General features: G+C 37.8%; 2 protein-coding genes across 2 annotated transcripts; one reads left to right on the forward strand and one right to left on the reverse strand.

The window, feature by feature from the left end:
• Positions 1 to 2,685: 2,685 nt before the first annotated feature.
• Positions 2,686 to 10,635, forward strand: nms (neuromedin S; the record flags this gene model as incomplete). Its single annotated transcript, XM_080478230.1, has 7 exons — positions 2,686 to 2,758; positions 6,320 to 6,366; positions 6,893 to 6,949; positions 7,046 to 7,072; positions 7,169 to 7,222; positions 8,271 to 8,345; positions 10,579 to 10,635. 7 exons carry the CDS (start codon positions 2,686 to 2,688, stop codon positions 10,633 to 10,635), a joined length of 390 nt encoding a protein of 129 aa, XP_080334356.1.
• Positions 10,392 to 14,687, reverse strand: pdcl3 (phosducin-like 3). Its single transcript, XM_080478646.1, has 6 exons — positions 14,604 to 14,687; positions 13,872 to 13,989; positions 13,260 to 13,350; positions 12,768 to 12,911; positions 12,215 to 12,423; positions 10,392 to 10,924 (listed from the first exon to the last, which is right to left on the reverse strand). Exons 1-6 carry the CDS (start codon positions 14,607 to 14,609, stop codon positions 10,776 to 10,778), a joined length of 717 nt encoding a protein of 238 aa, XP_080334772.1. The 5' UTR covers positions 14,610 to 14,687; the 3' UTR covers positions 10,392 to 10,775.
• Positions 14,688 to 16,794: the final 2,107 nt, after the last annotated feature.

Genomic DNA, 16,794 nt, shown 5'->3' on the forward strand with positions numbered 1-16,794 from the left:
GGAAGGCAAAACAGAGTAAAACAGGCTGGAACGGGCCGGACCTGCAGCGGGTGGGGAGGAGTGAGTCAGAAAAAGCGTCAGGAACAGATTGATAGACTTTTCTAAAAGAAGGTCAGCTGTGTTGTAATGGACGCTTCACACCACTGAAAACAAAGAGGCCAAAGAAAAAAACAAACAAACTAGCAACTACAACTGAGTACTGAATTTCAGTACCTCAAGCTGGAATCAGCAGGCTGGAGAAAGTTATTATGCTCAATATATATACACACATATATATATATATATATATATATATATATAGACCCAGACTAGATTAGTATTGATTGTGGTCTAGACAACCCAAAGTAAAGTCCACATACTGTATGTGGATGCCAGGTCCTGGAAGGTTAAAATGAACAGAAATTGCTTAAAAACAACATTCCGACTTCATAATAATTTCTGCTATATATTATATTATGTATATATTATATTAAAACATATCATACTCTGAAATAATAAAAAAGATTATTGATCTAAAAAACAAAAAAACAACAGTCTTCAGTGTTGACAATAATCCAGCCAACTGCTGCTCAACCCATAATAATGTCCACATATGTGGACACCAGGTCCTTATATATATATATATATATTTGTTGTTTCCTCTTGACTCTTTCTTCTCCTGCAGCCGATTTGACGACGGTAATCAGAGACCATCATGTGTGATTGGTCTGAGCAAAAACAAAGGAAATAGGAATGATTGAGTCACAAACAGACCGTCCTGATAAAGAAAACAGGATTGCTCGTTCTTGTAGTTCTGTCCGCTTTTATAATTTCTTTTCCCAGATCAAGACAAGCGTTTTTTTGTTTTGTTTCCGTCTTAAGAGTTACAATTTAGAAAACAGGTGAAACGTCCTGTTTACTCTCCCCGAGCTTCATTTACGTCTGAAGAATCTCCGAATAGCTTCGTATCCGTCGAACGCCTCGTAAATCTGTCACGATCCAGAGACACTCTGGATTAGGTTGCGTTCCCCCCCCCCCGTTTCCATGGAGACGGAGTGTTTACGAAACATTCTCAAAAAGCTGCATTGCCAATGTCGCGTAAACGGACCGACAAAACGCTCCGGAACTTTTGCGTTTCCACATGAAAACGCCCGTCTCCTTTCAAAGCTTTTTTACTGAGTCGTGTTTAACAAACGTGACTCCGTCTCTTTCTCCGTCATCCCCACAGTGAAGTAGACAGTAAGTAACACGAGGTCACTAACGTGTGTAGTTCACAGCGACTCTGTGATAAAACACCCCAGAATCAATCGCCGAAATACGGAAAACATCCAAATCCTCCGTTGTTCCCGATGGTGTGAATGAAACAAAAAAGACCTGCCGCCGTTTTTCTCCTGCGTTCACAAATAAAAACAGCTTTGGAACATTTTGTGAAATGTCACCGTCAGAAAAGGAGATTGATTAAAATCGCGGCGCTGATGACGGGAGGCCTGCTTCTCGTGGAGTTCAGGAAGTGACTCAAAGCAGCTTCTTTTAAGAGTTTCCGTTAAACCTTTATTGCAATTGATCAACACTGTTCTGTTTGGCTTCGTTCTCCATGTCTGGTGACTTTTCCCTGTTTAATTTAAACAAATACAGATAAATATTGTAAAAAATACAATATAAATGTACTTTTCTTTCTGATTGATGCAGAAATCCAGTGAGAAATTTATTGAATTTATACTTTTTCGGACACAAACAGTGAAATTTGTCTAATTTCTTGGTCAGTAAATCTATTTAATCTATTTTATCATGAGTAAATGTCAAATAAATGACGCATGTTTAAATATGCCACTGTCGCAAACTACATAAATTAAACCAAGTAAGTAAGTTTATTCACTTCATATTTTATCTTCTTATTTTATAGCACTGTATAAATCCTCCTTTTACATTTACTTACTAGAAATATCACCATTGTGTACGTTTTATATAGTTTAATGTGCCAATGAGCATTAACCTCAAAGCCATGCTGTCAGGGTGAGTGCAACAGCTCTAGATGAAGTTTTCTGGACATTCTCACTGTATTTTGCACCAGAAGGTTTCATTAAAACTGGTTTCATGTTGAGATTGTCTTTGTGACAATAAGGACATTTCCGTCACATACACCCTGGTTCTGTATGTTCTTTGAAAGTTCACATTTAAAGATTATTATGGCACTATCTTACCGGACAGGCTCACTCAAGATGAAATTGATGTGAATGTGGATTAAATTGCGTTTGAACCTCCCGATTTAGAGCAACTGATGGGGAACCGAGGGGCTTGGAAAGAGGAGCCGCACATTCATGAAGTATTATAAAGTCGCTCAGTGTTTTATTCGTTATCCATTAAAAAGAAAAAGTCCAGTCATATCCGTGTGTGTGTGTGTGTGTGTGTGTGTGTGTGTGTATGTGTGTGTGTGTGTGTGTGTGTGTGTGTGTGAGAGAGAGAGAGAGAGAGAGAGGGAGACGCGCGTAAAAGGCGCGTTGGATTTGCGCAATCGTCCCGGAGCGTGATTGGCCACTTGAGGGAAACCCCGTCAGCCGAGTAAAGTTGCGTGCTTTTAAACTGAGGGACATTGTACTCAGACCACAACACCGGACCGGCGGGAGTGCACGTCAGCTATCCGAGCCGAGGAGAACCGAGCCGAGACGAGCAGAACCGAGCGGAGCGAGCAGAGGAAGCGCTGCAGACATGACGGTGCCAACTGAGAGACTACTTTTTCTTCTATGTCTATTCGCTTTTTTTGGATGTTGGAAGTTAATAGGTAGGTGATAATGAGATTAACGCTTATTTTTTTTCTTAGTCTTGATCTGTTGATTAGCTCCTTTTGAATAAATTGTAAAACCTGTCAAATTCGCGCATCATCATCACATTATAAACGCATGGATTCTAATATATATTTTTTAATGCATATCAAGGCTTTTACTACGGTTATATTGGACTTGTCAGAGCAAGTCACTGCAACTTGCACCAGAAATTACATTTTTACGCAGGAGTGCCGCAACCGGGACTCGAACCCGAGTTCCCCAAACTCATAGTGCGACTGAACCATGCGCATATTTCTGCAAATAGATAATAGAAATGGTACAAACCGTACAATTTCTAATAGATTACTGAATGTATTTGAGAACAAAGTGAAAGATTAAGATCAGATACAAGGGTGTGTTTGCGTAAATATTCAATCAATTGCCTCGTTTTACATTAGAATGACGTTTTCACTTAAAATAGTCTTAAATAGCGTTTAAATGATGATATAGCGTACTTTTTAAGGGTTATTTCTTTGCAATTGAATCATTTGCCGGTGGTTTATATATGTTTATGAGGTCATTTCGATAGATGAATAGACATTTATACAATGTCTTCAAGATAAGCTTTGTCCCTTTTTCCACATGTTAATTAAAAACAAAACATTTGGAATTTTACTTACCTAAATACGCGCAATCCTAGTATATGCCTGCACTTTAATATGTGACCACAAATGGACTTTCATTATATAAAAGGCGATTTCACTACTTTCTATGAGTTACTTGTTAATTGGATGGATATTCCTGAAGTGACAAGGTGGTTCATTATTCTTCAATAATGACTTGGTAATAGGTCACCATGTGCACGTTTGCAGGTCATTAATTAAAGGTCACGTGTTTTTTCTCCCCATATTACAGCCATTAGCGCCACACTTGTAAACGTACATGATTTCTTTTTTAAGTTATATTTTTAGCATTAATTCTGTGGGATGATTGTAAATCTGAGTTTTAATCATTTATAAATAAGACGGTACTGGTGAGTGCAGCAGCAGAAAAACGCAAATATTTAATACATCTTTTGAAGAATATCCAGATTTATTCTATATTTAAATCGATATTTAGCAAAATTTCAACCAACCCCAGACAGTTTGTATTTGGTTTAATATATCAAATAATAGTTTAACATTCCACCGTATTGTTTTTATCATGATTTGTTTTCAATATAAAAAAAAAACTGTATATTTTCTGGCTGCTGCACTCCTGAGGCTCTCTGGCGCCCCCCAGAGGAGCCCCCCTCACACTTTAAGAAACACTGTTCTCACCTGATCCTGCAGGGATGCTCATCAACACACCTGAAAATACAATAGTTCAACCTTTAGCGTTACTGGAGGAAAGTTACAGCACATTTTAAGTCTTATCAATTCTCTTCCTCGATTATACAAGTGAAATAAAAACTCGTTTAGAATGTGTAACATCACATCATCGAGACCGCATTGGAATCCATTTAATTTTAAAGAAACATATAAAAGCACATAGTTCCACTTCTACTAGTTTCATGCGCATGGAGGATGTGTTTGTCTGTCGTTTTAACGTGATCTTAGTTTAAAAGCTCTGATGAATCAGCCTGATTCTGCAGACTGTGTGTCAAACACGCGGCTCGTGGACCAAAACCGGGTCCAATCTGACCCACAGAGCGAATGTGTGTGTGTGTGTGTGTGTCCGTGTCCACTGATGGCTGCAGAAACCTCAGCGATATCATGCTTTGTTGTGTTGTTAGTGTCATCCTCCCACATATATGAGTCCAGGGTGTCTGCAACCTGCACTGTGCACCGCATCAGTGACTGCACCTGGAAAATATGAGAACTGTTGGCACCTGATGTGAATATATGCACAGTGGACATCAAATTCTGTAGCAGCACTTCTGATTTCAAACAAACAGGCAAACATCAGGACATCATATTCTGGTTTTTGTAGGGAACACAATACGTAGTTGAATTAGACTTAATAGCGTGTGGGAACTGGAAGATAAGTCAATCCAATTTATTTTTGATTGTTTTTTATCTTTATTTCTGTTAACTATTTATTGTGAAATTGACTGGAACTTTATTTACTCTGGAATATCATCTCTTCCTATATACATATATATATATATATACAATCAAACTTTATTTGCGTAGCACTTTTCATAAATGCTTTTGCAACACAAGGTGTTTTGAAAACTTCAAAAAGAGAAATAAAACACAATAAATGTCAACAAATGACATAAAAGCAACAGTTTTTTAATTCTAAAAGGTTAGAAAAGTTTAAAAGGAGTATTTAAATATCATTTAACAACATTTGAAGTATATATAAATTGTGCTAAAAAAGAGTTTCTACATGCAGAAACAGTAAATAAGGAATCGTATTTTATTAAATCCCTGCCGATTATGTTGATATACTGATTTCTTCATGCTCTATCACTTCTTGGTGAGTCATGCATTCAATCTGTTTGTAAACTTTGTGAATATTGATTCATATGTCGGTGAGGTTTTAGTCTATTTATCTTCATTATTGTGTTTAAGATTTATTTCTTTTCAGCATTTACCTGTAAACGCTTGATCTATGATTATTTTTGCTCTATTATTCATGAAAATATCTGAAAATGAGCAAAAGACAGACGACAAAAACAGTCAAACTGAATTAGGATGAAGTCACTTTGTTAATGACTTTAATCAAGATTAAGTAAATAACTAGATAAATATGAGGACTAGATTGTCGGTTATATAAGTGTTGATGAAAACAAAGTCGTTTAATTCCTTTGAAAGTAAATGTGTCTATGGTTTTATGACCAATATAGTGTTACGTCTTCTTCTGTTCTTTCTTTTTTCTTTCTTTTTAAATCAGCTTTATTTACTTTGTTTTATTTAAGTGTTGAACTTTCAGTGTTTATCTGTAAACACACCAAATTCACATTTTTGTCTGTTATTAGACTAACTTCATGTTTTGGATGCTCACAATTTATAATTTAAAAATACTATTTCAAATTTTTATATTTTCTTCTTCTTTGACTTGAACCTCAGTTGCTTTTTCTTCTATTTTCCTCTTTTTTATTTTTTAAAATTTTTTAAATGGTAAATTTTTTGGGTCTTTTTATATTTTCTTTCTTTTTCATCTTTTCTTTTCTTTTCTTTTCTTTTCTTTTCATTTTTATTGCTTTCTTTATTAAAATCTTTTCTAGTTTTTTCTCTTTTATTCCCTTTTTTTCTTTTTCTTTTCTTCTTATCAGTCCTCATATGTAAGCATGCATTTTTTAAAAAGATAATAAAACCTCTTATGTGTCTCACGTGACAATTTAAGAATATTTAAAAAAAACATTATTGAGAGAAAGCTTCAAACATTCACTGTTAATTTTAAAGTTTATGAATATTGTGCTTTAAAAAAATCCCTTTAAAACCTTTAACGGTGGAGCGCACACACAGCTCAAGTATAATTAATATTAAATCAAAATGTCACAATAAATAATCCTGAAAAAGATTAGCTGCTTCAGTTCAACATCAAATTTTTTAACAAATTGTTTTATTTTATTTTTTTGATTAATCCAGATGCTCATCCTCTGGATCTGTGGGAAGACGGAGTGCAGCTAAGAAGGGTAAGAATTCAACTTTAATTCAATAATAATCTTCATCCAATCATCCCTTCATCAATCAAACCTTTTAGGTATCTGAGAAAATCTTTAATTTCATCTTTTATTTATTGGACATTTGTTTCCACAATCATACAGGCATAAAGTAAAAATGGTGATAATAATAATAATAATAATAATAATAATAATAATAATAATAATAATAATAATAATAATAATAATAATAATAATAATAATAATAATAATAATAATAATAATTTGTAAATGCACTTTACATTTGAACAATCTCAAAGTACTACAAGTTTAAAAGGAATGTTTTTTTTTTACAAATTTTAAAGGTAAAAAAAGCTCAAAAGAGAATCCACAAAAGACCTCAAAGGAAATGCTTTATTTTTTTTAAAAAAAAAGGAAAGTTTTAAGATTTGTTTTAAAAGGTGTCTTGTCGGTGTAAGATGTAATCGGTGTTACCGACTTCAACCATCAGTGGTCTTAATGTTCTGGCTGGTGACTCAGAGTGGGCTTCCCCCCGCAGGTTCGAGGGATCCAGAGCGAAGACTCGAGCGATGTGCTGTGGACGGACCAGAACGAGGTAGCCGAGGCCACACGTGCTCCACGGGGCTCGTCCATAGATACAACTGGACTTTGTCGTTCTGTGATTTAACGTTCGTTTGTGTTTCCTCCACAGGAGCAAGTCCAGAACGTCTTTAAAAGAGTAGGTGTTCCCTCCCTTTTTTCTGTGCTTGGTTGCGCTCATTTTCTGACATTTGTTGAGCAGCAGCTTATTGATTGGTTCGTCTCTTCTTCCCAGTTCCTGTTTCATTATTCGAAAGCGCGAAACTCTGTCGGAGCTTTACAGCAAGAGGTGAGAACAGAAGCACACAGGAAGCAGCAGCGGAGGCTGTCTGTCACTCCATCTGTGCGAAAACACTTTAATTCAACATCAACGAAGGTTAATATTTGTCATAGTTTCTAAGAGCATCAAAATAAAACAGAATATTTAGTTTTAAAGTTCCTTCGCTCTGTGGTCCTATAAAGGGTTAAATCACTTTCCACTTCAATCTGCAGGAAGTCGGTCAACACAGACTTAGGCCTCGTTTACGCAACGGAACAAATGAAAACACATTGTTTTTTAAAAGTTTCGTGTTTGCGCTGCAACTTTTTGAAAACGGTGCAGAAGACAGTGTAGTTAGCTTGTTGGGCCACTAGTTGGCACTGTTGTTTTTGTAACAGCCACACGCTCTAAACGTCAGCGAAGGGAAAACACAAACACTCCAGTGGACAGACGACCAAGCTGGATTGTTTTTACGGCGACCGTCAAAATAAAAGTACCTGGAGAAAATGGACTGGGCGTCGTGACACCGCGGAGGAAGCATTATTTATGATTGTCTCTACTGAGCATGTGCAGAACGGACTTGGCGCTCACGCATAGTAGTTTCAGAAAAGCCCCCCCCCCCCCCCCCCCCACACACACACACACACGTCTCCATGGAGTCAGAGTATTTTCAAAAAGTTGAGTTTCCAGTGGCTCCGAGCGCCGTTGTCATGGAAACGAACACCCAAAACACTACAGAGATTTTGCGGTTTCACTTGAAAATGTTACAAAATAAATAAATAAATAAATCGTTTGTGGAAGAAAGATGGAATCGGATCATGGAGGTGTTTTTTCAGACAACCTTCCAGGCTTTTGTTGGAAAATGAAAAAGTTGGGAACGTTTGTATCAGAAACTCCGAGCAGCGACGTGTGTGTGTGAGGCTCATGGCAGCGAGTCACAAATAAATGAGAATAATAGGAGAGCATGATTTCATTTGTCATACATCCTCTGTTTTGTATAGTAGTATACTGTGATCCTTGAAGTACTGCAGTATTTGTCGTTGATTATCCTCTAATGTGACTTGCCTGTTTCCCTCAGCCTCACTCAGTTCACCCTCTGCTGCGACTTTCACCCAAACTCTCCCAGAGGAGAAAGAAGAAGGTGCTACTCCTGGTGAGACACACACACACACACACACACACACACACACACACACACACACACACACACACACCAGAACAAAGCAATGGCGTTCACTAAGCGCAGGAAGGACGGGCTATAGGAATGAATTTATTATTTATTTATATTGATATTTACTCTTCTTTCTTGTAAATATGAATACACAGATTTTGTTGGTAAATACGTAGATTCAAAAAACCAACAGATGACTGATGGTTGAAGTGGAGAAAGGTGGAGGAGCCAATCAGCTCTGCTTTGTCCTACCCCTTCTCGGATATGTCGGGACATCATTTATGTTTGCGTTTTGTCCTTGTTTTATATGTTTTTTTGTTTTGTTGTTGCTCCGACACCAAAATAAACTTTTAGAATCGAAAAACTGGAAAACAAGAATTTGAAAAGTTCCAAGCTGAAGCGGAACCATTTCAGAGCGCAAACCAAAGATTTTGTTTTTATCTCCAGAGAAAACAATAGAGCTTTTTCATGTAATTGTAATTTGGAATAACTAGATTAAGGGCCTGTATCCTGCTCTCACACAGATTAGATTAGCTTTAGCTTGATTGAGACAATTGATTGCTGATTTTTCCAACTCGTGATTAATCTTTTCTTTGAAAATTGATGTAAAAACAGAAGAGAGTTACTTTCCTCTCACTGTTAAACACCGTTTACTGAATGAAGACTTGACCTTTCCAGGAAGCGTCTCCAAGTAATGAATCGCTGATGAGTCTCTTTAGATCACATGACTGCTGAGGCTCGATTTCACTGCTGACACTGACTGCTCTCTCTCTCTCTCTCTCCTCCTAATCGAAACAGAAGATTCGAGCTTTGCCAGAAGGGATCTAGTCAGACGGCGAGTCAGACGAACGAAGGGAAAAGACAGGAGGATTACGGAAGAGGAGCAGCTGGTGGCTCCGCCTCCGGACGTCCGTCACATCCAAGAGCGACCGACAGGCGGAGGAGCAGCCTCTCCGGGACAGAAACATGACTCTTTGTTCATAGAAAATAAATTATTGTGTAGATGGAAAGAAAAAAAAAAAAACAACAACTAAAGACTAAATAGCTGACTAAGTGGCTGAACGCGTGTCTCACTGTGTCCGAACCACCGAACGAGCGAATCGGCTTCATCACCCTGCCGCAAGAGACGACGTCATTAAAGACCCCATGAAATATGATTCCACACCTTTACCTACTTCTTTAAAAAAAAATAAAATATGTGGAAAGTTCATCAAACTAATTGACTGAATGCCTCATCCTGCACTCGGGGGCGTGTCCCAAACTCTGCGTCCAATAGAAGTGTGTAGATTTTATAAGCCCCGCCCCTACGGTTGTTACGTACGTTTAACTTCACAAATGTTTCCTCGATAAACAGCGTTTCCTTTCGGTATCGCCGCACTAGATCTTTCTGCACCGTTGGCTAATCTCAGTCCAAGTTTACGCCACAATGTTGTGTGAAAATGCGAAACCTTCATTGCGTTTTTTTTTTTTTTTTTTTTTTAATTACTACCAAGATGGAACTTTTCGAAAATGTCTAACTCCGTGTAGGCGGGGAAAAAGCAACTTTTCTGAAACGCTGCTAGCGTGCATGCGAAAACAGGAACTTATTTGAGCCTACATGGCGAACGAGCTGCCACCAAACGACAATGTCCTCACGTAGTCTGCAACTGTTGTAACTGTTGGGTTTGTACCTTTAAAATAAACTTAGAATCTTGATTGATGTCTCTAATACAATTTACAATTCAATTCTGAACTTTTTTTTCATGATTTCATCTCAGAAGAAAGAAAAAACAATTATCTGATGAAGCTCTCTGGCACCCCCCAGTGGAAGCCCACTGCTAAACATACAGACCCCACAGGCATGTCATGGTTGTTTATAATTTTTACCTACAAATTTATATGGGGCCATTTTTTTTATTCTTTTTTTTGCAGTCAGGTGAACGTTTGCAACTGGTAAATGGGACTTTACCATCTGGAACCATCCCAGTTCCCAGGTGGAAGAACGCAGCATTCCCACACAGCATTAGGAATCAACATACGACACGTCACTGTGGCAAAGAGGCGAACTCACATTTAATCCAACAGAATACATGAAAATGTACAGTTTGTGTTTTAATCACTGTCAAACGTAACAATTAAAAAAAAATTCTATCGGATGTCGTTTTGAAGTTGGAGATGCTTTAAACACACTTATTGAGAAATGTGACCGTGTGTTCACGTCGCTTTTACGTGTGAGAAAGGACCAATGAGCAGCTCAGACGTGGCTTATGGGTTCGAGTCCCTGAAGCCTTGAGGTCTGCCCGGGTGCCTCTGAGCAATGCTGCACTTCGGCACCTCCTCTGTGATAAACAAGGCTCTTCTTTCCTCACATGACCGATTCCGATGCATCGTCTGCATGGTGCTTCCAGGTTGGAGTATTTGGTTGTTTTTTTTTTAATCGTCCTCGTCCTCCGAGTCACTGTCCTCCCGTGTGGGAAGCGAACTTCTGATGGACGACATGAGTTTGTCTTCGATTTGTTTCTTGGGGTTTTCCTCCAGGTCCGTCTTCACCGCTCCGCTTTCTGATAACCTCCACTCCAGCTCTGCGGGGGAGGGGTGGGAACACGGGAGTTAATCATCAACACGTAAGAGGTGTGAGCTCAATACTACGACATGGTTCGACAGCCAAGTGGAGCTCAAACAAGAAGCATCATACTGATTCAATAAAGTATCAACACTACTAGAGGGTAGCAATTAAAATCAACTAAACCTTTAAAAAAATGTGCAAATATAGAAAGACGAAACCCAATATTGAAATAAAAGGCCAAAATAACAATAAAAAAAGGTACGTTCAACTATTTTTTGGCGCAAGTGCTACAATCGGTGCATTCGTAATGAGTGTGTGGCCGTGACGTTAACGGACTTACAGACGGACGTTTGTGGCATCGGGAGAACAAAACTAGGAAACGGTTTTGTGGCTGTCGAGACTCACAACAGACATTTCAAGCTGCTTGGAGGCACAAATGGAATTCTTCGGTTTTTATCAGTAGAAGTGCCTTGAAATGACTTGTATTTTGGCGTTATATGAATAAAATGTAATTAAAATCTAATTACACATGAATACATTTTATTACTCACGTGAAAACAAAAGTACACACAAGTAAGTAAATATATAAATCGGATGAGCAGAGATTTTTTTATTTCCTTTATAAAAATGTAAACAATCAGGCTCTTTTTCCACTTCTTGTCTTTAACTTTGTGTGTTTGGTTGTGAAGGACGTTTGCTATTATGTAAACATACGATAAAGGTTTTGAATTTCACGATACATGCCAAGATTTGAAGTAGGTTATGTTAATCTTCGTCTTTCACTTACCATAATTTCCAGACTACTGAGCGCACTTGAATATAAGCCGCACCCACCAAATTAAAGCTGGAGTTACGTGATGCACCTGAACGCATCACCCATATATCAGAGACATGAAGCTTATTAACCATTAAAAATCCATAAATCAGCCGCTTCATTGTTTAAGGAGCAGGGTTTAAAGCGTGTGAAAAAAGTGGCGACTTATAGTCTGGAAATTACGGTAATTCACTCCAGCTGCAACAGTTGGGTTTTTTTTCCCCATTACTTTGATGAATTTGTCAGTTTTTCTAGATTCATTGCTCCTAATTTCTGCTCTGTGGCCACGGGGTTTGAAATAATCAGCCCTGCTAATCAATCAAAACATCTTAATCGCTAAGTTTCAGTGAATCATTCAGAACTAGTTTCACTTTTCTTTCCAGATTAAAGTCCTGGGCTATGCAGGTTGTTGCCTCCCTTACTCACAGTCAGCTGGGAACTCCCCCCCCCCCCCGGACGCTAACGTGAATGAAACATGCAGAAGACGGACACCTTCAACTTTGAGGTTCATGCCGCCGAACACCAGCGGGCCGATGAACTGGGCCTTCATCTCGCCCTCGAAGTAGACGAAGATGGTGGGCAGGTTGCGGTCAGGGTAGTTGGGGATGCAGGTGGTGGAGATGGACTTGAGGAACTTGGTCTGAGGGAACTTTCTGGCCAGGGCGCTGAGGTGCTGGTTGATGAGGGTGCACAGAGGGATGCTGCAGGACAGAAGAGACGTGAGTGACGGACTTTTGGACACCGAGGACGGACTCAGTGCACGACTGATTGACTGAGTCCTCTAAAACAAGATTGATCAATATTTGTGGTTTGGTGATATCAATATTGGGAACATCGACATCAAAATGACAATTTAATTAACGATGTGTGTGCAGCCCTGCTCAGTTTGACCCTTAAAGCCTGGTTACCGAGGTCAAAGTGCACAAAGTTCCTGTGATGGAAAACTTCCTGCAGTCACTGGAGCCGAGAATGACTAACTAATACACGATTGTAAAAATTATGGTAAATCTTTAGATTCTTTCTGTCAGAGATGTTGGTGACCTACCCCTGTTTGTAGAGGTGCAGCACCACCCAGATGCCCTCCCCGGCCTTGTTGACTTCTTTGATGTAGTCCTGCCCGGAGATTTCGCAGATCTCACCGAAGATGTTCTTTATCTGTGTGGCCTTCCACTCCGCGAGACGCTTCTGTCTGGAAGGAGACGCAGCTCAGTGAACGCGGCCGGAGGAGCACAAACATTTACTTCTCACTCATTATGCAACATGTCCATCTCCTAATCTTGTGTTATTTAGGACTGTGCATTGTATTGCACCGGTATTAATATTTATAGATGAAATCTTAAAGACGCAGTCCCGTCTCACACATCCGTTCATCTTTTATGCCAAAGTCAGAGTCACTAGAGACCATCCCATTATTGAAAAATGACCCAAAAAAGGCCTTATATGTAATTCCAAAAAGCGAGGATCAAGTTGAGATTCATACAAAATATATTGTTGACCTTCAGTCTGAAAATCACCAATATGAAAATCCTCCACTCACCTGTACATCTCCATGGCAGCCTCGTCGTCCTCACCGAACTCGTCCTCGTTCTCGTCCAGTTCTTCCAGCGTCATGCTTTCATACGTTTTAACTGTTGGACATTCAGCAGAGGATCACGAGTGTTGCAAATGATCCAACGTTCACAGCTCACTCTAAACTCCTCAAGTATAAACTCTTAGATTTCACTACGGAGACTTGTGGCGTGAACTTGAACTGAGCAGACGTTGAGGATTGACAGAGGACATACAATCTGTTGATGAGTTATCCAAACAAAATGGGGAAGATAAATATATTTTTTTATTTTAGTTTCTGTATGTAGATTAGTTTACGTGTACATTTTCGTATTTCATCCCACAAATTCAGAACGGAATAGAAAACAGGAAGGGACACTACTGAGATGAATCAGTTCTTCAGTCACTCAAGAACCGATTCAAATTCCTGATCCATGACTGAACTGCAGGAGAAACATTTGAAGATTAATGTTAACAGCCTCACTACACGTCAGACAATATTTTTTGCTGAATCTGGATCGGTGACAGTTTTCTGAGGTGTATAAAAAGTACCTCACAGAATCTGAATACAAATCTTTAATGAAAATTCTCTATTCTTTACCAATAGACTGTTGTTGGAGCGCCAACTCCTCCTCTTCCTCATCTTTTGGGGTCTCTTTGGGAGGAAGGATGCCTTTTTTCCTCAGGATATCGTTCCACTCGGTGTCTTCGTTGGGGTCCTGGTGGGGAAACGGACCACAATATCAAACATAGACGAATATTTAAAGCTGTTATCCTGGAGCACAACACATTAAGTTATAGACCTCTTTTTTTTGTTGACATTAAATGTCACTATTCACTTTACATGAGACAAATTAAATTACCTGCACATGTTCGCCCAGATCATGAATACTACCGAGTTCTTAAACTAAAATAGTACATGAGGTAAGCCCAAACAAAAAAAGCTGTCAAACTGTAATCATGACACTTTGGATGTCCCTTAGTGGATCAATTCAAATGTGACACTTTGTTGTACTATTTTGGGAAAACCTGTCTCTAAAAGACAGACAATTTTGTATTTCAGAAGGCAACGTGACCAGGAAACAAACAACATTGAATTTTCCTCCAGTTTGTGTCAATCTAACGTCAAAAACACATTTTTTAACAGTACTTTGTTGATTTTGAGGCTTTAAAACTAAAGCTAAACCTAGCTTCAATGCTAACTATCAAACATTTCGACCCGAATAACCTTATTATCCGTCAAACGTCTCATCGACAACAACTCATCTTGCGTTGTATCATTCACCAATATTGATATACGTGATTTAAAATCCGGAAAAAAACATGTACCAACCTGCATTTTGATAGCTTTAAAGAGTAAATGAGTTCAGAAAAAAATCACACCGCAGGTCTCCACCCAGACCCGGAAACAGAAGGAGCACACGCTGGAAGGTTCCGGAAGGAAACAAGAACCAATGAATGGTTCACGTAAGAAAAAATGTCAATTAAAGAACTAATAAATTTCATTTTGTCCACATTATTATTTATTTATTTATATACTGTTTTATAATTATATGAAATGTTGGCAAATTATCATTTAAAACAGTCAGAAAAAAGAATATGCCGATAAGACAATAATAAAAGCGACACTCGTTTCCGTTTTACGCTCACTTTAACCAAATAAGGTAATGGAGTGCAGCGTGAAACTTAAACAGGTGGAACACACACAGAGAAAGAAAACACACTCACACAAAGAATTAAAATAGTGTTTGTAGGGACAGTTTTACATCTTATGTGACTCGTGTATCTTTAAAACTTCAGAATCAAGACGATTAAAAAAAAGCCAAGACAAACTCAAGTGTTTGTGGCTGCAAGACATGCCAACTTTATTTCTGGCAAAAGATAATTCAGTATGGAGGAATAAACGTGCCAAAATTAAATCAATAAATACACCATTGAATAAGTGCTTTACATGGGGAAAAAAGAAATTCATTAAAACAAGGTGATTAAGATTTTGAATCTTTAACAAAAAGATTATGAAAACACATTAAAACAAAGAAAAAGGGATAAAAAGGTGAATAATTAAACATAAAGCTAATAACATAATTAAAAAGTATTGTTTAATGTAAGCATGAGTTAATAAAAGTTCTGATTTAAAATAAGTGAGTGTTTCAGCAGGAAGTTCGTTGCACAGGTGAGGCGGGTAGGAACTAAAAGCTGCGTCACCTTGTTTCATTTGACTGACACACTTAGAAAATGTCTTCCTGAGGACCTCAGGGGTCTGGATGTTTCATATTCTACAAGACATATGAGATGTATTTAGATCAGAGACCATTTGAATCTTTAGATCGAAGTCAGATTTTTAAAGTGGATCTTTTTACACACAGGCAGCCAGAGCAGATATTGAAGCTCAAGTGGAATGTGCTCCACCACCTAGTGAGACCTGTAAACACATCATTAGAATAATCCAGAAAAATGCAAATAAATGCATGAACACTTTTCTCTGAAGAATAAAAGCAAACAGGTGGAGCTCGCACAAAGAAAGAAACACACTTACTGTGTTTGTAGGGACTTTTCTACATGTTATGTGACTCTTGTGTCTTTAAAATATCAGAATGAATCATGTTTATAAAGAACATACAAAAATTAAAGAAAATTAAATGATGAAAACCTGATGAGATCTTCTGAAAACTTTTGTAAATTCAGAAATACAGCAATCTTTCTTTAACTTACTTAGTCTTGTGTAAACAGTACGTTACAAAATTATGTATTTTCAGCATATAAAGACCTATACGTCACTTAAATCTTAATAAAACAATTGAAATTACACATGTCAACAAAAAAGTACATACATCCACTCTTGAGGATGCTTCATAGATTAATTATTTTTAGGTGTTTTGTTTTACCCAATAAATGTGATAAAGTAAGAAAAACATGCCTGAAATTATATTACAAGTAAAAAAAGTACAAAAATTATTAACTAAAAACACATTAATTATCCATAAAAAGAAAGTGTAATTTATACACACAGTTTATAGCTATCTGTCACAACTTTGACATGAACTCTTTGCTATTTAAAGTACAGATTCTGAATCCAAACCCCTAAAGTGAACTGCGCAAGAAGATCCACATCTGAAACTGTCAGCAGAGTTTTTCTTTATCTGACTTCCCCTTTTCTTCTTCCTCTTTTTACTAAATAACCCAGAGGTCTGCTCAATCTGAAAGCAAAAGACTATTTCACCAACAGTAAAACGTGAAAGTGAGCAACATCGAAGTGGCACAAAATTACAGAAATGTATGTATAATAACAACAAACAGACCGAAAACAGTCTCTGAAATATACACATGGTAATAAAGGTTACCAAATGACGACAAGGAATCAAAGACTTGCACAAAGAGATATAGAATATCTATTAGGTGGCTTAAAACTATCAGAGAAATAGATAATTAGGACAAATCAATTCCAAACATCACAAGAATCAATGAAATATTAACAAAATTACACTATACGACAAAAATGAGGTGCAAAAAGACTTCAAAGATCC

This window comes from Lipophrys pholis, assembly GCF_963383615.2.
Source record: "Lipophrys pholis genome assembly, chromosome: 13".
In the NCBI taxonomy this organism is placed as follows: Eukaryota; Metazoa; Chordata; class Actinopteri; order Blenniiformes; family Blenniidae; genus Lipophrys; species Lipophrys pholis.

Coding starts and splice junctions, on each gene's coding strand:
- pdcl3 (XM_080478646.1), bottom strand. Junction 13,351..13,871: donor GCTCCAACAACAGTCTATTG/GTAAAGAATAGA, acceptor AATGTCCAACAG/TTAAAACGTATGAAAGCATG. Junction 12,912..13,259: donor GCTGCCATGGAGATGTACAG/GTGAGTGGAGGA, acceptor GTCTCCTTCCAG/ACAGAAGCGTCTCGCGGAGT.